The 20,642-nt window shown below is 35.0% G+C and overlaps 1 protein-coding gene across 1 annotated transcript in view; it reads right to left on the reverse strand.

Annotated features, from left to right (window-relative positions):
- Positions 1-85: 85 nt before the first annotated feature.
- The window catches only part of B4GALT6 (beta-1,4-galactosyltransferase 6), a 30,423-nt gene continuing 9,866 nt past the window's right edge, over positions 86-20,642 (reverse strand). Inside the window, exons 2-9 of the mRNA XM_038127924.1 lie at positions 14,329-14,445; positions 13,863-13,976; positions 9,560-9,684; positions 8,949-9,065; positions 7,941-8,128; positions 5,538-5,660; positions 4,934-5,035; positions 86-3,653 (exon numbers count right to left, since the gene is read on the reverse strand). Of these exons, the coding sequence (XP_037983852.1) occupies positions 3,506-3,653; positions 4,934-5,035; positions 5,538-5,660; positions 7,941-8,128; positions 8,949-9,065; positions 9,560-9,684; positions 13,863-13,976; positions 14,329-14,445 (1,034 nt within the window). The 3' untranslated portion in view covers positions 86-3,505. The remainder of the gene's footprint in view (positions 3,654-4,933; positions 5,036-5,537; positions 5,661-7,940; positions 8,129-8,948; positions 9,066-9,559; positions 9,685-13,862; positions 13,977-14,328; positions 14,446-20,642) is intronic.

Consider the following 20,642-nt stretch of genomic DNA (forward strand, 5'->3'; position numbering starts at 1 on the left):
GCGCTAGAAAAACAAGCATTTTGTTGAGAAACAAAACACAAAGATAATATCTTTTCCACAGAATCTCAGAATAAACAAACCAACGCAATCTTTAGAACATTATATTTCATAAAAGACAATGATAAAAAAGTACAAACATTTTCATGAACAACAAAAAAACCCAAAACTATGATAGTACACAGGAAATTCCCAGCATTTGTTTCAGTGCATTTTTTCATTGAGCCTATCTTACATACCTCTACAAATAAAATAATCTTAAGTACACTTCCGCTTGCTGATATGCAATGGATCCTTGTAATTTTTTTAAACAGCTGGCTCATTAGTAACCCACTACAATTAGTAAACATAACAATAGAAAAATAGAGTGGCAAGATCCAAGAAAAAGGACATTTTGCACTTGCTTTTCAACACACTGTCTACTTGCAAAATGGACTTTATATTCTCCTACTTAAATTTGAAATATAGAAAATGGGCTTGAGAGTATCTTAGCATATTAACCAGATTCTACTTTTAATATTTCTGTAATGTTTTTACTTGCTAATTTGCAAGACCTTCAGAATCTTGTAAAATACTCCTTTCTTCTTCTCCCTCCATGTTCACTCCTTGAAGATGTCCCTTATTTGCCTTGTCAGCAATACAAAAGCCAATGTGATTGGCTTCTCTCTACATTTTACAAGAACCACTAAATTATCAAAAGGAATGTGCACAATTCTTAGTTCTGGATTGTATTTATTTTGTTTGAAGGCACTGTCTATGTTAAAATTTACTACAGAAGAGTACTGAGTTCAGACAGGTAGTATACAAGCACTATTTTGATGTAATTTAAGATGGCAACTTCTAAAACTTCCCAACAAAGTGATAAAAGGTATTTAGAGAAGAGTGTTGGTCAACAATTCATAATTTAACATCCATCATTTTGGGGCACCAAAATGCAAAATTTTTAAGAACTCAGCTATATGTCACAATCCATTCACATACTGGTTTAATTCACATTTTTCTAGGACCATACATGATCAATCACTTAAAGCTGTAAAGATATATTAGTTCAGCCACAGCATATGTGTAATATAGTATGTATATATGTAAGTATATATACATATATATGCATTAGATTTTTTTAAATTACACATAAATTTCACAGAATGCCTAAGAAATGGGAACAAAAGCATGCTTCAGAAAACAGTACAGATCTACAATACCAAAGGATGTTTCATAATTTTAGGTGTGAAATTGTAGTAAACCTGTACTGAAGACCAGAAATCACTTCAAAACTACATGAGGGATTTAAAAATTTACTCAACTGTTCTTAAAGAACTGTATTTGTCTGCTATGAAACAAGACTAATTTTATTTTGAAGATATAATTGTTCATATAGTGTATTATCTCGGCTTTCTCTATATGCTTCAGAATGTTCTATACACCCAGTTATAGAAAAATCTATCAGGAGGTGAGCAAACCACTTAAGCATGCTTTTGAAGGATGTTCTCTTCACTTTATGATTTTAGCTATTTTCATTGTATTATGTCATTCCTAAAGCATATTAGATTAACTGGTAGATATTAAGGTAATTCTAGTATGGTATAAAATATTCCTTACAATTGTTCTCAACTGCTAAATTAAATAAGAATATTTCTACTAAATATTTGGGATGCCTACAGCTAAGCTCATAACATTACTGAAGGATGGCTAAGGGCAAAATTTTCTGCTGGGATACCAAAGAAATATAAGGTGTGTATGGCAAACAAACTTAAAATACACAAAGCACCACACCATCTGTGGCAGCCATTCAGGAAACCAACATATAGTAATGACTTAAAGTTAGGATTCTTTGTCAACACTCTTACAGAACACTCTATGGATAAACAATCCTTACTATATATACTGCTTTCCATTCTTTATGGGAGCAGAAGTCAGTCTTTGGTTCCTAAAGAGTTGAGCAACCGTGACAAACAAAACAGTTTAGTATATCTTGGTCACTATATTTGCATTAACATAGAAAATAAATGACCTGGTCCTTTTCCTTTGTATTAACAAGGGATGTAAAAAAATATTAGTAAAGGTAATAATGCTTAGCAGTGGGATAGTTTTAGGTAGCATAACATTACAAGCAAAGAGAAAATAAGAAGATAAGGAAAGAGGCTAGTTACTCATACATTTAACACCACAAAAATAGAGAAACAGACAGGACCAATCCTTAACGGGACTGTGCAACCTCAATCTCATTGGCAGTCATCGACTTGAGGATCCTCAGTGCATCATAGAAGCACTCAGCACTCTACCAGAATAGGCCCTTAAATAGCTATATTGAATAATATATTATGAGTGGAATTTTAAAAAGCACTTGAGATTGGCCTGCTTTCTGTTCTGCTTATGTCATCACCATCCTCATCAGCAGAACAGAGCGACCAACACCGTGCTTCTGAGAATCCCACACTGCAAGCATTTGAATTATCAGAATTATGTTTTATTATTCTCTTAAAAATCTAACTTTAATATTCTTCCAATGAAGACACATTTTTGGCTCTTCTGATTTTGGAGGAATAAAAGTGCTGTTTACTAGAATTGAAAAAAAAAAAACCAAAAAACCAATACCAAAATACTGTACGCACCCAGACACATCGTTTTAGGCATTAAAATCCCTGACATTGACACTAGTGGCACACTTGGATACCATTAAGAGTTCCTGTAGATCATAATATGCAACAACTGCAAGATTTTCTGTAATACACATGCAATATGCATATAAATACGATTCAGATGACAGGCAGGGTATCATACAATTTTGCTGGCAATAAATAAAATCAAAAGCTTTCTTTCTAGCAGGTTCATATAAGAATTTGATTTTTCTAAATAGATATGCAAAAGGCCTAGAGCTCAAAACTAGTATAACAGTTTACAGTCATAGCTGGCCAACAATTAATATTTCCTTCATTTCACATAAGGTATAACCTTTTTATAAGCATACTTACATTTTACACTTGTTCTTTCATGCTAATAAAAACATTCCTATAGAATTCAAACAAGAACACACTCAAATACATACAGAAGCATAAAATATTGAACAATTGAAAAGCAGTGTACACACATTAATTTACATCACATATTTACAAAACACATTTTAAAAAGAAACAAAAGCATTCATTTAAATATGAGGAGGGGCAGTTTAGTATAAAAAATTCCTGGAAGAGGCCTCTGTCCTAACTTCCAGAGAAGCTACAAGTCTGTTTCTGCAGTTTATTTAGTTGAGTAGTTAAGATAGAGAGTGTGAAGAATGAAGGCTTGAACAGTAGTCTCATGCTGTAAACATCTGAGTGGTAGCTGCTGGCTTTTCTTTCAGATCAAAACGCATGGTACATACAAGCACTTCTCATCCCAAATATGCATCATCAGTTGGTCAAAAAACTCTAATTCTAAGCTGTTGGTTTTGTTTTGTTTTACAGTGTTTATCAGTAGCTTCCAGAGTTAAAAGTTTATTCTGGTAGGCTATCTTGCCATTTCACTTCCATCAATAGTCTCTAACAGGAGCGAGTTCTGGTAGGAGATTAACAGTTATATTTTTATACAATTTACTGACAAATATTTTGGGAGTATATACTAAATTGTTCAACCCATCAATATACTGACGTTCTCTGGAATACCTCAGAAGTTTGTATCTGCAGAAGGAGTTGGAAGAAGAAAAATGAGAAAGATTATCAAGAAGCAATTCTGTTGATGTTAGACATGATACTGTGGCAGTCATTTAATTTTCAAGTACACCTTAAATTTTGAAACTACTTCTCAGACCTTTGAAATTACCAAATAACCTACCTTAGGTTTTAAAGCAAGATTTTAAAGATTTTAATACAATTAGATTTTATGGTCACATATACAAGTTAACATTAGGACTAAATAACAAAGGAAGTATTCAATACACAAGCTTCTCATGGTCCCAAACTAAAGAGATTTTTAAAGATTATCCAATTTCTTCATGTTCTTTTGCTATAAAATTCAACAAAGGAGTTCAGGGAAGATTTAGGAATCTTCACTGTTCTTCATTATACATTTAAATGTCTGAAATTATTTTCATTTCACTCTTGAGACTCCTGCATTTGCAGACATCTAAATTTGAGGTGATTAAGGAAAAAAGTTCTCCTCCCCTGATTATCCATATATACATTTTAGTTTCCTACAACTGATTTACTTATCTCTACTGTGCATCTCTACAATTTTATTCATAATTCAAAACTATGAATAAAAGAGAAAAAAAATGTTCCCAGAAAAAGACATCCATTGATAACATAACTGAGCAGTATTTCTAGTTACCCAAAACCATCATAAACCCTTTATTTTGTGTTTCACCTTCTAAATTTTATGTGCAGCTCATCTGCTGCATTCTGGTTTGTATTCCATTCCAGGGCAGCCAGAACCTACTGGCCAGTTTAAGTGTTTTGTATCTTTGTAGCAAAAGAACGGAACCCCAAAAGAAAAGGTTTAAATCAACGTATGCAGGAAATGAGAAGACCTGTATCTCAAAAAATAATGAAATATGAGGGAAGAAACCAACCCTTGAGGACTTTGAAAGTCAGTTTTTATGCAGGAGTCCTTTGCCCTAGCTGCACTGCTTCCTTTTGCAAAATACCCAAAATAGCCAACTAATGGAGCCCTGCCAGCACTAATGCCCAAACTATTATGGGACAACAACATTATGGATCAAAGGTTATGACGATAATATCTTCTGACACGCAAATTTAGTCTCTCTCATGGTTAAATAAAAATATCTGAACAGCAAAACAGAAAAAAAAAAAAAAGTAATGTGTTTAAGAAAACACAAATTTTAGCACCAAAGAGGAAATAGCACTGATGAGAACTGACTGCTTATTCCTATGTGTGGATGCAAGAAAAAAAATTTCACATCTTTAGCTGTAGCATTTGAATATTTTTCTGTTTTTCTTACCTTCCTAAAAACTGGACTTCTCCTCTGTGATGATGAGGAATGGATTTGTACTTCCCTAAATCACCTTCTGGTCTTGTTACATTGTATCCAGCATAGTGAACCCTGCGGTACAACACATAAACATTTGTAAAAACATCTACTTACAACTCATCATACAAGTTAAAGCAAAAGTGAAAAATACAAGTGAAAAACGCATCAAATATTTTAAAGCTAAATCTTTATGTTCACTGACATTCCCTTCCTAAAAAAACCCACAACACTCCAAACCAAACAACTAAAAAAGCTGGCAAAACAATGTGCAAAATAATAATATTTCATAATGCTACCAGTAAGAGTGACGCAATGTGCTTAGTATGGTTACCTGTTGTTCTATCCATTGTTACAAGACCTAGATCTTAAAAAACTACTAGTTGTCCCCAGGCCAAGAAAAAACAACATCATACTTATTCCTTCAAATGGTATATTCTGATATTTCTGAAGCAAACTCTGTAGAATTTGTCCACTTAAAACAAATTACAAAAATGTAACAAGTGACAGGACAAAAAGCACCTAGTTGGTCTCAAAGGGTGGATGGTCCAGAAAGACCTAAGCACTCAAAGCTCACCTGTTCCAAAGATCATCATCTTCTCCACCCCATCCCCAAAAGGCATTTGGAAAACCATTGATCTTCTTGAATTGTTCCACTGTGAGGCCACTTACACCACCAAAGAACTCATTGTATGGAAGGCTGGAAACAAAAGATGAATTCTATATTGTTAGCTGAACTTTGATAGGTAGGCCTCTCTTTGAACAATACCTTTCCAAAAAATCAAGAGCCCCAAGCTAAGGACATGATCAGAGGCTGAATGTATTCACCAAGGGAAACTGGTTCATGGATTGCCAGCATTAAGTAACATACAGCAAGCTGAACAAAAGGTTTGCAGTAGTGTCTGATTTGCATAAAAGGTGCTCTTAAACTGTAGCTGCAACTAGTATCACACATATGAAACAAAAGTATACCAGGAATTTCAGATGGCTGATTTAGACCCAGAGTTGAAGTGTTAAGTGAAGCCCTCAAACTATTTATATTGACACTATTTAACTGAAAAATCCCTCTTTAATCTATTGAAAAATTACAAATCAGTAATGTATCAATTAAATAGTTTTAATTTATGACTATATTCTACAAAAGTGTTAAATCTTGAGGGAAACAGTTTAACAGTATATATAAAACAGTGAATGGCATGCTGACTTTAAAAAATCATTTTCCAATTTTTAAAAGATAAACTTTTGAATCAAAAGGATCTACAGGCTTTCCTGTCAGTATGCAACAGTATTTGCTAACACATATAATTAAGCAATAAGCAGTTGGCCAACATGAACAGCCTATCCATATAACATACTATGCCCCAGACAATGCTATTTCCAGTCCTCCAAATACTGTCAATCTAAAAAAAATTAAAACATTTAAGTATCTATATTTACTTCCATCAATATTAATTTGCATCCTTCACTCAGAAGCTGCTACAGTAAAGTAGCTTTCTTTCAGAAGCAGCACACAATTTCATAAAGCAAAAGTCTCTCAGGAGACTTCCAAATCTGGAACCTTCAAGGAGTTAAAGCCACCTACAAAAAGATTTACCATTGCTTAGGACACAATTGCCACACTGAATAACTCCAGAATGCAAGGGGAAAGAAAATAGAAATAGACAATCATGTAATTTCTGATCTCTATGGAAACATAGGATTCAACCAAATCTTAATAGTATGTGGAGAAGGTTGCAATTATATTTGCCTTTCAACATGTAACTGAAAGAGCAGGTGTTTTAACCCCCCTCCTGCCTCTCAAAAAACCCCACATACAGACCTCCAAAATAACCAACAAAAAAAACATTGCCAACTCAAAACCAGACCACCAACCAAAACCAACTGAAATATGACAGTTAATGGGATTTTTTGAGGTTTATTTATTTTTTATTTTATAAATCAGTTTTGTTTACACAAAATTTATCAATTTTGTAAATGCTTACCTATGTAGACATTATATAAATGCTTTAAGTACTTTATAAGTATATACAAAGATAGATGAAATCTCTTATTTGTTCATAGGTGCTTATTTATTTATTTTTAAATACACATTAAATCTTTAAACATTTAACTGCTGATTGGTTGACAATCTGAAGTCCAGACACAGAGCCATGGTTTCAAGGCATTGCTTTTCATCTGTTAGTTGAGCAGGTTGTCAAGTTGATTAATTTCAAGTAAAGTCCAGGACAAGTAAAGTCCAGGATAGCAAATACATACACATAGCAAGCAATAAGCCACAGCTTTCTGTGAAGTGATTCCAAGAATGCCATGAGATAGCAGAGTGTGAAGAAGCAAGTGGCACATTATTAATGTAAACTGACAGAAGATAAAGAGGTAAGAAAACTGCAGGTCTCACTACATTCACCAAATGTCAATAGAGACTGAGACAACATACAAAATGGTCTAACAGCAAGAAAATCTTCAGTTTAAAAAGCAGTATGAAACAGAAATAAAAGTGTATATTTATCAGAAAATAAAGACACTTCCTGTGATATTTTGCTGCAGATTATCTGCTTTTCTTTTGTAACAACCAGTAGAAGTGTTTATGTAGCCAGAAAACATTTCTAGTAAGTTAGGTAAGATTTTCCCCCTTAATATATAAAGTCTTTTTTTTTTTTTTTGAGATCAACATCATTGTAACAAGCTCAACATTGAAAACCATAAATAATATCTTCTAATTAGTAACACATCAAATGTAGAAACTAAATTTGAATCCATATTTTATTAACTATTCATTTCTGTAAATAGCATAGTAGGAGGCTGTTTTGTTGTTTTCACCTACTGCATATATATAGTGTCACAAATATTTCTGAGTAAAATATTATATATATTTATTATATATATTTATAAATATTTATATATATATTTGTAAAATATTTATATAAAATAATAAATATTTCTGAGTATTTAAGAAATAATGTGAATAAAACTATTTACTTACATGTACATGTACTTGTCCAGCTTTGCTGCAAAATGGCGTGGCATTTCTCCACATCCATAGTAATTTCTGTCATTTTCAGGTAAGTGATCCACATCATGGAATATTATGCAGTCCCAGACAGCATCCTTCATAGCCTCTTTGAAGCCAACATTAAAGAGCATTGCACGATTAAAAGGTTGTGTACCTGTCTTCACACACAAAACAAAGGAGACATCGTAAAAATCAAGAGGAGACAAAAAATTCCATACTATGAGAAAAAAATACTTTAACACACAAACACACACAAAAAAAAATTACTATGATGCCTCTTTTTACCAGCAACTCACACTAGGTTGGCTGCACTCAAGGATGAGGTTTGCCCTCCTGGCTGCCAGAGTGCACATTGCTGACTCCTATGAGCCAGGAGCGAGCCTGGCTTCTGCTGCCACACAGCACCCCCAGATCCCTTTGTGCAGGGCTGCTCTCCAGGTACTCCTCTCCCACTTTACACTTGTGCCTGGCTTTACTCCATCCTAGGTGCAGAGTCCAACATTTTGACTTATTAAATTTTATCCCATTAATCACTGCCCAGTGCTCAAATTTATGTAGAACCCTCTGCAAGGCATCCCATCCTTTAAAAGTCAACCACAACCTCCCAGCTGGATATCATCAGGAACTTGCTGATGGTGCATTCGGCTCCTGCATCCACTGAACGTAAGGCCCTGGAACTGAGCCCTGAGGAACACTGCTGCTGACCTACTTTTTTGCATTGAAAACTTACAACTACAATAGATTCTAAGAGGCCATCTCATTACCTACAAAATATCAGGCTATATTTGAAGAAAAGCATCATGTATCCAGCCACTGCTCAAGATGAGGAATGGAAACAGAGCTTTCCTTTTTCATTTAAAGGAGCAGAAAAGTAGAGTAACAATGTTTAAATTCTGGATTCATCCAAACCTTGGCAAGAATATCAAATCCCTTTTAGTAATGAATCTTGAAAGTCACTTTTCAAGTAGATGCTGTTACCTGTTCAACAACATAGAAGGCAAATTCCAGACGCTGCTTCTGCAACATAGGTATCAGATGACGGAAAAAAATTGGAAGATGCTCGTGACGATTCCGAAAAGGAATAAGGATAGCCACCTTCAGAAAAACAAAAAAAATCTATTATATCATCATTTTAAAAAATTAATTTTCCAATAAAGATCAAGTTTCCCATGGCTTTTCAACTTTTACATTTAAATTGGCTAAGTGTTTTACATGTTGGTTCTCCCTAGGAAAGTGTGCTAAAAATTTGCTCAAATAATTAAGCAAAAAAATCTTGAGTAAAACATAAATAAGATTTTCCTTTTATGTTCACTTGCTTCTAGTTATACTTCAAGCAACAGACACATAGGACAGATTTGCATCCACATGATGAAATGTTTAGTAACTACAGCTAATGAACCTTTAAAAGTTCTTGATGATCCATTTCAAATTTTTCTCCTAGCTGAAGTTTCTTCCTGAGCACAGATGGCATACTACAAATACTATAAGATACTACACATATAGCACCAAAGACTGAGTGCTTGCAATGGTGAATTATTCTTATATACCCACAAGAAAAAATAAACCAAAACAGAAAATCAGCATCTAACCTTCCACCGTGGTTTACAGTCATTTGGTTTCCAGTGTCCTCCTGGTTTAATGTCTAAATCTTTTGAAAACAGTCGCTGAATTTCATCAAAACTAATTTCACTCATATTAACATCAATAAGGCCTCCTAAAGAGAGGAAAAAAAAACCTTATATATTAATTTCAAAAGAAAATTGACCTAATGTTACAAGGAATATCATAGACAAACAGCATCAGAAATTTGTAGTTACACTACCTACAGGAAAAAAGAAAAAAATTATACTATCCTCCTAATCTTTAATTCTTACAGAATGAAATTTTAGTGTTTCCAAAAACAAACATTCCTTCCATGAAACCTATAAACAAAATACTCATTTCAAAGGACACAGAACAAGCAAAGTAATTTGAATTCTACATCTCTTACAGAAAATCTGTGTTGCTTTTCATTTCAAGTACCACTGTTAACAATTCTACATCATCCACACTACTGAACCTTTACTCAAATTCTGTGTGCCTTCCTGCTCCACTTCCACATTAAAGGAAAATGTATCATCACTACACTCTACAAACTTCCTGAATTTAAATTTTAGATTATATGCGCATTTCATGTAGAGTCCTCTTCCACTAATCACCACTATTTGCTTCAAACCAATTCATAGCAATGGGCTGGATTTAAGAATTGCCATTGGTAGAATGACCCCAATGAGAAAAGCATTTGCAAAAGGCATGAAAGTGAAATTCAGTAAGTTATTGAATAAAGACCACAATATGATTTGGAAAAAATTAGGTTAGTACCTACTATGAGAAAATATGAACATTAGTTGACAGCTGAAAGTTGTCAGTCATTAGCTTTTGCTTCTGTAAAAAGTTCAAAACTGGAAATAATGATTCATAGTAAATACCCTCAAATGCAATAGAAAGAAGCAAGAAAATCTGAGAAGACTAATGTAATACTCATTAACCAGAAGCTCAAGTTTTTCTTCAGGAAGTACTACACTCTAAATCATCACATAAAAATCTTGCAAGAACTTTCTGACAAACACCATAAAATATTCTTCTTAGTTTTGTATACAAAGTCAAGTATTTTGGTGAGGGATGGTTTAAAGTCAGTCCAAAAATTACTCCCATTTTCTCCCATTTGTCCATACAAAAAAGATCCTATTTGTGCCAAATAGATCATTTGTGTCAACAAATTGACTAGTTATGTAAATCTTTTAAAAACACTGAAATTTATGGAACATACTAGGAATAACTATTGTTTTCAAAAGAAGGTAGAAGACACTGCAAGAGCTATTTTACTTTGAGATATAATTGAATATAGTACTACTTGCAATGAAGAAGGTAACTTTTTAAAATGTAAAATCATAGGTGAAAAATTATCAACACTATGGAGCTATTTCAAGAGAAGATTTAAAGAAACCCATATTAATTTAATTATTTTAGCAAAAAAGGAAACCTGGCAGTTGCTAAAAAACCTGTATAGATAGACACTAGAACATACTAGTCCTGCAGAGATTTAAATAAAAATTTTAAAATAATGAAAAATAAAAATAATTATTTAAAAATAAGCTTAGATTATCATAATGCTTGTGTCTGAAACTCTTCAATAACCCAAAAAAGAAATCTTACGAAATATAGAATCAAGGTCAATCAACAAAGGACTAGTATATAAACATGCACAAAATAAATTTTAAAAATTAAAAACCAAATTAAAAAGCCAATTTCAACTACTAAGAGACAGAAAAGCAACAAGACCCTTTCAGTTCAAATACAGAATCTAAAAGGAAAATAAAGATAAATAAAGGTCAATTGCTACACCAGCAAGGGAAGGAAATAGCACATGATGTGATTCAGATACCTCAGTATTCTGAGAAAAGTTCACATGTGATCAGATGACTACAGAGTTTAAATTAGAAAGAAACATCAAATGGCAGAACAGTATTTAGAGAAAGCCTTTAGATAAAGGTGCTTCTAACTCCATGGGACGTGATGAAATTCCATCCAGAGTGTTTAAAAAGAAGCTATAGTAAAACCTGAAGTATTGGTACTATCAAAAGCTCACAGGAGATGAGTGACTAGAAATCAGCATTTTTTCCCCTGTCACTGGTGGGGGGCAGGAGAAAGCATCTCTGTAAATAACTGCACTTATTATTCACTAGTTCCGTCACTGTCTAGCAGGCTGCAATAAAACATAATTATATGTTTTACCCACAAAATAAGAAAGCTAAGAAAGCAAAAAAATATTTTGAAGAAGAAAGTCAGAAAAAAAAAATTCAATAAATGAGGTAGACACAGAAACCAATAAAGTAAAATTAATTGAAAATAATAAAGGATGGTTTCTTACTGAAGGAAAAATGAAGCATGCACAACAAAACAAGCAATACCTGGCTATGCTGCCTGGTAGTTTTACAGTTTATAATGGATTGCACATTAATATGAGCCAACATAATGCAATTGTACAAAACCAGAAAATGTTATCCTGGAATGTATTAACTGCTGCTGTGTGGAAAAAAAGAGAAGTTTTCTTCCAAAACTAATTTGTTTTGTAACCAGGATTTAAGCCACTTACGATGCTTTAGAAAGAAATCAAATTAAAGACAGCCTACGGTGCAAAAAATTCAAGAACAACAAGAGCTTTAGAAACTACGCAGTCTAGAAAGGTTGGGATTATCAGTTTATCTCCAAAGGAAAAGACAGATTCTTGCACAGATTCTTGCTTCTATCTCGAAGAAAAGGTGTTTTGCTTACAAATTACAACAGCACGGCTCAACCAGTGGGCAGTATAACCTGTTCTACTGAGTCATACAAAAAAGGCAATAACTGTTCCTATTTTAAGAGCATATATACTTGGGACCAGATATGATTTTACCATGCCCCTTTCGTGATATAAAGTTGACACGTTGATGTAAAGAAGAAAAGTTGACTTCTATAATAAGCTTAGACTAATTAGGCATGTCAAAGTATACACGATTCCATACTCTTTCTTGCCTGGCTATCTCACACTTCCTGCAAGATTTCATTAAATTAAAAGATCTTCAGAGGTGCTTTATTTAGATTATAATTAGAAAGAGAGATGATGATTAAAATGGCATACATGGAAGCCAAAAAGGGAAACACATATCCCTTGGTTGAAAAGCAACTTATCCAGTGAATTCTTTTCCATTAAAATTATTATTTCTCTATTAAATTAAACAGGATAGAAGAAGTACAGAGCAATTACTAACAAAAAAAACCACCACCAACAAAAAAAAAAAGATGGTAAAAGGAGAGTGGCAACAAAGAGATCTATACAGAAACTACTACTGGTGGAATTACTTAGTTTTGAACTAATCTGACAGAATTCCAACTGCCAGATCCCTTGAAAGTAACATTAAAAATACTAATTTATATGCATTTTTCAATCAGCAAAAACATCACATCTTGTTTTTCTGATTATCCAGATTTGCCATTCGCAAACCTTTTATGTTTCCAAAAGTATCTAAAAAAATATACTATTGAAATAATTTGGTTTAATTTGTTTAGCTGTTCAAAAATATATAAAAATGTGATTTTGAAAGTCAAACCCTATGTCTGGAGGGAAAGAGGTTTAAATAAGGATATTATCACACCATGGGGCTAATTACTACCTGACTTAAGACAGTTTTCTATATGATTTAGTTTCATAAGCAACAGCAACTGATCTACAATTTGGCATCATGTCTGTATGCTTAAAATTTAAAGCAAAGCTTAGAATCTGACATTATCGAGAAGAAACACAGGTAACATGTGCTGTTTCTGTTGTGTTCAACAGATAAACTCAGTTGAGATTTAAAAAATATTATATTGGAATCTAGATTATCCTAATAAAATCCACTGTTTTTCTTTGAAGAAAAATTGATCAGATTTCAGTTCAGCTGCCAGCAACCTTTTTTTTTTTTTTATTATATGGATCTGAACTGCTATTTTATATATTTAATTAATTGCTCATGCTGAATGACAGCCCACAGATTAAGCCAGGTGTCTAAAAGACAAGAGGTTAGAATTCTGGAATACATTACAAATAACTTCAGAAAATATGTGTCATTTTCTCTCTTACAAATGAGTAGTTCAATTATTTGATTTCAAATTAGTAAAGGAGATTAGTAAAGAGACCAAAGCTTCAGTAACGCATTAGTTACAGGTAAACTTCTGCTAAGCATCATTGTGCATTATCAGATGTATTTTATTCATTAATTTCTGTTATATACTTAGATTCCTTACAATTATATTTTATATTAAAATAACTGTGTTTTGTTTAAAATACAATTTAATTTAGTACATAAACATTAAGGTCAGTTTAAAACTTACTCATGTAAGGCAGCTTCTCTGGACAAGGCTGGTAAGGAGAGTAGGTGAAGTTCTCTGGAAGATACATCGTTGTTTGAGCAACAAAGTCACTAGAATTGTTTCCTTCAGGATAATCTTAAAAAGAAGAATTGATTTTTGTAAAAACCTATGTTACTAACTGAAACTGCAACTTATCATCATGCAGGTGAGAGCATTAATTTTTAGTTAACAAATTCTTAGCACATGATTTAAAAAGCATTTTATTGCTCTAGAGGAATAATAATTAAATACAAGTCTCTTTGTTACAGCTAATAGAAATATTTCCTACTGAAGTGAACTGATAAATAGTAACTATTTGACCTTGACTCCAATTTCAGAGAAGTAGGATTTGGGTCTAAGTTTTCATAATCAAGCTATGTCATTAATGATTGGCTTTTTTTTTTAATTAAAAAAGGTCTTTTAAAAATTAAATAAAAAATATTCTTACCTGTGCCATTCAGTGTAGTATTTTTGTTAGTGTACAATCTTATCATGTGTCCTATTGTTTTTACATTTTCTCTCAACATTATACCACGAGCTTGCACCATAAAGAGATATGTGTTTGCTGATAAAACAAAAAAGAAATTTTGAATTTGTATTAAAGTAGTGCATTTCTAAATTATTCTAACATATATCTGCAATGTGCTCAACATTTTTTACTGTGTCTGAATCCATGGTCAGTGGACAATAATTTTTTTGAGATGAAGGTCCACACAGTGCAACCTAACAGCAACAATAGAAAAGAATAAAATGGATTCACAACCATGGCTCTATTCAAACCCAAAAACTACAGACTATCAATACACATTTTATATGACACTTTCATTTCTCTTTAACTAACAAAAAGCAACTGAGAATGACAAGAAAATTTAATTCACCAATAAAACACTTTCATATGTAGATACATGTCTCATATATAGATCTACAAAAATATCATTGATATACAGAACAAAAAAAAAAGTCTAGAAAGTCTTTTAGACCCATACAATGGTCCCCTTTTACTCACTAGTTAACACAACTTCCAGTCAGAATGTACTGTTTATTCATTCACTCCAAACAGCTGCTTTGTTATACAACTGTTACAAATCTCTGCCAATCTCAAAGTATTAATGTTTTATAATTATACATGAAATATTTATTATAGGCATCAAGAGTGAGTAAATCAACATTCTGAGTAATTAAGTGACTCACTAACAACAACAGCATGAAATATTTCTCTGTCTCAGTCTTGCACCCAAAGCCCCAAATACAATCTCAAGACATTTCTTTGTATTCAACAGAAGTTAGTAAGCTAGAATTGAAGCTGTATTTATATCTGAGTGAGCAAATGTCTACCAGGGACTTGAAGAGCTAAAAAAATCTTGCAAAGGGAAGGACAAATTTCCATTACAGAAGGTAGCAAAGAGGGTCAGGGGATCATCTGTCACTTCACCTACATTAAGCACCCAGTTGTCTGGGGAATATTTGGCTTCCTATAACCAGTAACCACCCTAACAACAAAAAAATGCTCTGCATCTTTGGGGAAAAGAACTAAACATACCAGGGATGAAAAATAAGTAAAGAGATTAAGGAAAAGTTAGAAAATTATCTCAAGAACTCCATCAGATGACCCAGCACCAGTGGCACGACACAAGTAACTCCAGATCAACCAATAACTTCTAGCCCAATGCAGAGAGTCCAGAGCTACAGAGAGCTGTGTATAAGGGACTGGGGGCATTTCCAGAGGAAAACACAGTGTTGATTCCATCACATTAGCAAACAATACTACCAACAGCCACAGAGATTAAAAATACAGCTTAATCTTTCAAGGAATAGTATTTCAATGTCCTACAATAATGTCTTAATTTTTAAATTAATGAATGGGGGGGTTGTCCTGGCTTTCAAAGAACTCCTTATTAAAACAAGGAATACTGACAGCTAAAAGAGAGGCTCTGAACATGCCAGGTGCTGTGCATGGCATGTAATTCTCAAACCCTTGGCCAGCATGACTAACTGCATGTGTTAACAAGAGTTTACATGAGTGTAGAAGTTACTCAGCTGCTACAATCCTGAAGTTGCCTCAACACCTTCTGGCCACCAAACAGAAGCAAAACAAAACAAAAAAGCTACAACCTTGGCCTGACAACAGGTAGGAAACCCCAGAAGAAAGATTCTTACCAGGATTCAAGACAACAGATAACATTCAGATTTCCTTACACAAAAATCACACAAAAACTTCTCAAAATTTTAACCCAATTCACCTAAAGTAACACACTGTGGTTCCAATTGTTTCATTCCATTTGTAGTTTTCCATTCAGATACTGGGATTTTTAGGGTGTCTCTACTAAGCATTTCAAGGAATCTGTACAATTCATGAATTCATGTATGAAGTTACCTACTCAAGAAACCTCCTCCTTTTGGAATCAAAATAAAGGCAATTTGATCTGTTCCTCCAAGAGCAATTATTTACCTTCAAACAAACAATTTCAAAATTCAAGGTTTTCCTGAAAGTAAAACCATGTGTATATTTGCCTTTCAAACAGGACAAAAAATTCTTAACTAACAAAAAATTTCTTTCTTCAAACTTTAAGATATTTTAAATTGGTATCACCTTTTTCCCCAAATAAGTTTTTTTCTCCTATAGGTACAGCTCTTCTCTTCAATATCTTCCTACTCCAACACTAAATAAACTCCAACACTAAAATAAAGTGGTTTTTTTAATATAAATCCATTAGTAAATACTGATTTCAGAGCTAATCCCTGGAAGACTCTGTGCTTTATTCTTCTTTTTAGTGTGATACCAAAAGCTAAAGTCACTTGAATTTTTAGCTCTGCAGAAGGTTTATAGAGCTTTCAGCAGGTTTGTAGAAGGATAATTCACATAAACCAGGTGCGGTAGGTTGATGTGGCTAACAGCTAAGTCCCCACCAAGTTGCTTGCTCACTCCCCTGAAGTGAGATGGAGGAAACAATAAGAAGGGCAAAAGTCTTAGGAACCTGATATAGTAAAGAACTGAAAGTAAGAATTTTCAAACAAGTCCACAACAAAAGCAAGAGGCCACGTAAATATTCTCACTTTTTGTGGGAAATGTTATTGCAGTCCAGATAATGTAGACATAAGCCTTGGAAAAACAAGATTTTCTGCAAAAGCACATACATCCTCCCTTTAGTGAAGTACTTACCCCTTCTAACACAGAGGAGAAAATTTGAACAAACACACAAGACCTTTGTGAAAGTTAGAAAAGGCATTTGCCTCAAAAATAGACATCATGAAAAGACATAATTGAAAAAACCCAACCAGGTAAAAAGCCTGCTGCCACCTTGGTTTAAGTACGCAAGAGCTGCTCTTGCTGCCAGGAGGATCTATGTTTTTATCAAGTAATTCTTGTAGTCTACCTCCTCTTTGTTGCTGAGCAGCTTGTCAACTCACTATCCAACTCTACACAATTATATCAGGAATTAATTAGGAATGAAACTTTATCCTTTCTGGGCAGTCTTTTTCCCACTACCTGACTCTCCAGCACAATCACAGCTACAAGGAGTTCAGATCTCAGTTTATTCCACTATCATTCAGCAGCTGCTTAGGTAGCAGCAGATGCTTGAGCAGCCAATTAATTATGTCAGAAGTTAAAACATCAGGCAAGAATCAAAGATATTAATTTAGTCCTAAAAATAAATCTCATCTACTGGCACAGGTTTGTTGGCAAAGACTTGTGACAAAGAGTGCAGTTCACATGTCACATCAACCAGCAGCAACAGCAGCAACATATTCAACCCACACAGGCCAAAACAGCAACAGAGAAACACAGCTTTTCTTCCAGTGGGGTGGGGGATGACGGACAGCAGAAGGCAGCCAGATAAAACTCCAGAGGGTTCCTGGTGTGCCCTGATGGCACCTTCCTGCCAGAAGTGCCAGAGTCAGTGAGGGGAAGTGAACTCCAAAGGAGGAAGAGTTCACTGGGGATATGAAGATCAAAAGCAGCCTTGGCTGCAGAGATCATGAGGTGGTGGAGTTCAGGATCCATGGGGCAGGAAGAAGGAAAAGAAAGCTCACAATCCTGGACTTCAAGAGAGCAGACTTTGGCCTCTTCAAATATCTGTGTGTGGAGTCCATGGGATAAAGCCCTCAAGTGAATATAGGGCAAGAATGCTGGGTAATATTCAGGGATAATATCCTTCAAGCTTACGAGAGATCCATGTTGACAACTATTAAAACAGGTAAAATGCCAGGAGGCCTGCATGGATGAACAAGGGCCTCCCATGACAAAAACCAAACACAAAAATAATACACTGGAAGGAAGCCATTACAGGGAATGCAGGAGGGATACAGAAAAAATACTTGAGGATCCAGGGATGCAGTTAGGAAAGATAAAACCCAAATGGAACTGAGTCTGGCCGGGGATGTCAAAGACAACAAGAAGCATTTCCATAAGTGCAAAGGTGATAAGAAGAACACTCAGGATAATGTGAACCCACTGCTCAATGAGAAAGACACATGGATAAGTTTGCAATACTGAATGTCACCTTTTCTCAGTTTTTATTAACAAGACCAGTTTTCAGAAAGTCCAACTTCCTGAGACCAGTCTGGAGCAAGGAAGTTGTACTCTTGTCCTTGGTGGAAGACTTAAGCAAACAGGACTTAGGTTAAGTCCGTGGGCCCTTATGGGATGTACCAAGTGCTCAGGGAGATGGCAAATGTCATTGCACAGCCACTCCTGACCATCTTGATTGATCATGATGAGTGGAAGAAGTCCTGTCCTGGGACTAGAGGAAAGCGAATGTCACTTCTATCTTCAAGAAGGAAGACCCAGAGAAGTACAGGCTGATCAGCCTCAGCTTGATCCCAGGGAAGGTGATGGAGCAGCTGATCTTGGAAACCATTCTTCAGGTACATAAATGACAAGAAAATCATCAGAAACAGTCAACCAACCAGGTAACTTTCTCTGATGAAAGATAGATAAGGAAAGAGCAGGAGGCATTGTCTACCAGGACTTCAGTAAGACCTTCCACACTGTATCCCATAAGACTCTCATTGACAAACTGTTGATGTACAGGCTGGCTAAGCAAATGGTGAGCTGGATCAAAAGCTGATTGACCAAGCCCAAAGGGTGAGGTCAGTGACCAGTGATGTTGCCCAGGGGTCAATACCAGATTCATTCCTGTCTAACACCTTCATTAATTATCTGGATGACAGGCAGAACAAAACCTCAGAAAGTTTATTGACACAAAAATGGGGTAAGTAGCTGATATGCCAAAGGGCCATGCTGCCATCCAGACGTACCTCAGCAGGCTGGAGAAATGTGCTGACACAAACTTCATGCAATCCACAAGGAACAGTGCAGATTTCTGCATCTGGGGAGGAACAACCCCAGACACTAAAATATGCTTAGGGGCATCCAACTGGAAAGCAGCTTGACAGAAGAGGCTTTGGAGGTCCTGGTGGACATCAAGTGGAACATGAGCCAGCAATGTGCTGCAAAGAAGGCCAACAGCATCCTGGGATGCATTAGGAAGAATGCTGCCAGCAGGTCAAGGTGATCCTTCACAGCCTTCACTCAGCACTGTTCAAGCCACACCTAGTCTAGTGTCCAGCTCGGAGCGCCACAGTGGAATAGAGAAGAACATGGACGTCCTGGAGACCATCCAACACTAGGCCATGAAGAAGACAAAGGGACTGAAGCATCGCTTCTATCAGGAACAGCTGAGAGAGCAGGGATTGAGCCCAAAACAGAAAGCTCAGGGGGTCACATTAATGTGTACAAAGGGCAGGTGTATATGTTCACAATGTCTATGAAGGGAAGGTGCAAAAAGGGACAGAGCCAGCCACTTCTCAGTGGTGCTCAGGGACAGAACCAGAGGCAGTGGGCACAAACTGAAACATAGGATGTTCCACCTGAACACCAGGAAACTCTTCTATACTGTGAGGGGGATGGAGCATTGGCACAAGTTGCTCACAGTGGTTGTGGAGAATATCCTCAGAAATATTCTAAAGCCTTCTGGAAGGGCCTGAGCAACTGGTTCCAGGTGGTACTTCTTCAATAGGGAGTTTGAACTAGATAATCTCCAGAGATCCCTTCCAACCTCAACTAATCTGTGATTTTTCGTCTACTTTTATCTTTCTGCATTTGTACATTGCTGTCACAGTGCCAGGCAAAGCACAAAACAGGAAGGCAAAATTTCACACATAACCAAAGAAAACATCTAACAATGTAACCACCTAGAAGCAATTTTATTCATATTCTTCTTATTTCACTGTACATGGTTCATAATAAGTAAGAAAGAGAATTTCTGGCTCAAGAAACATAGAATCCAGGCTGTCACACAGTTTACAGGTTAATCAGCTGGAAAGTGCAGTGAGGAATATAAAACAACACACACATAGTACACCTTGGAACCAATACTATACTCAGTGTTCCATCTCAAGCAACTGCAAGTGTAAGCTCAGAGCTCATAACTAATTCAGATGAAGTTTTCCTATCAATTGATTCAGATCTGCATCAGCAATCATGAACACACAGCCACATGTCAGTAATCAAAAGTCCTGGTTTTAGGGCATTATTTAAAACTCATTCTGATAACACATTAGGGCATTGAAGGGATCATCCTGTATTTCAGAGGACATATTAAAAGTATCAGATGAATCATTTTTTGTCTAGAATTTTTATAGCTCACTAGTTATTAATAGTTTTGTGTGCTAGACTCTTGGGGGGGCAATGCATTAATTCTAAAAGTATAAAAAAATCTGTAAAAATGGCTCAATGTTTTATATCAGATAGCTTTTTGT

Source organism: Motacilla alba, chromosome 2 (genome assembly GCF_015832195.1).
Source record: "Motacilla alba alba isolate MOTALB_02 chromosome 2, Motacilla_alba_V1.0_pri, whole genome shotgun sequence".
In the NCBI taxonomy this organism is placed as follows: Eukaryota; Metazoa; Chordata; class Aves; order Passeriformes; family Motacillidae; genus Motacilla; species Motacilla alba.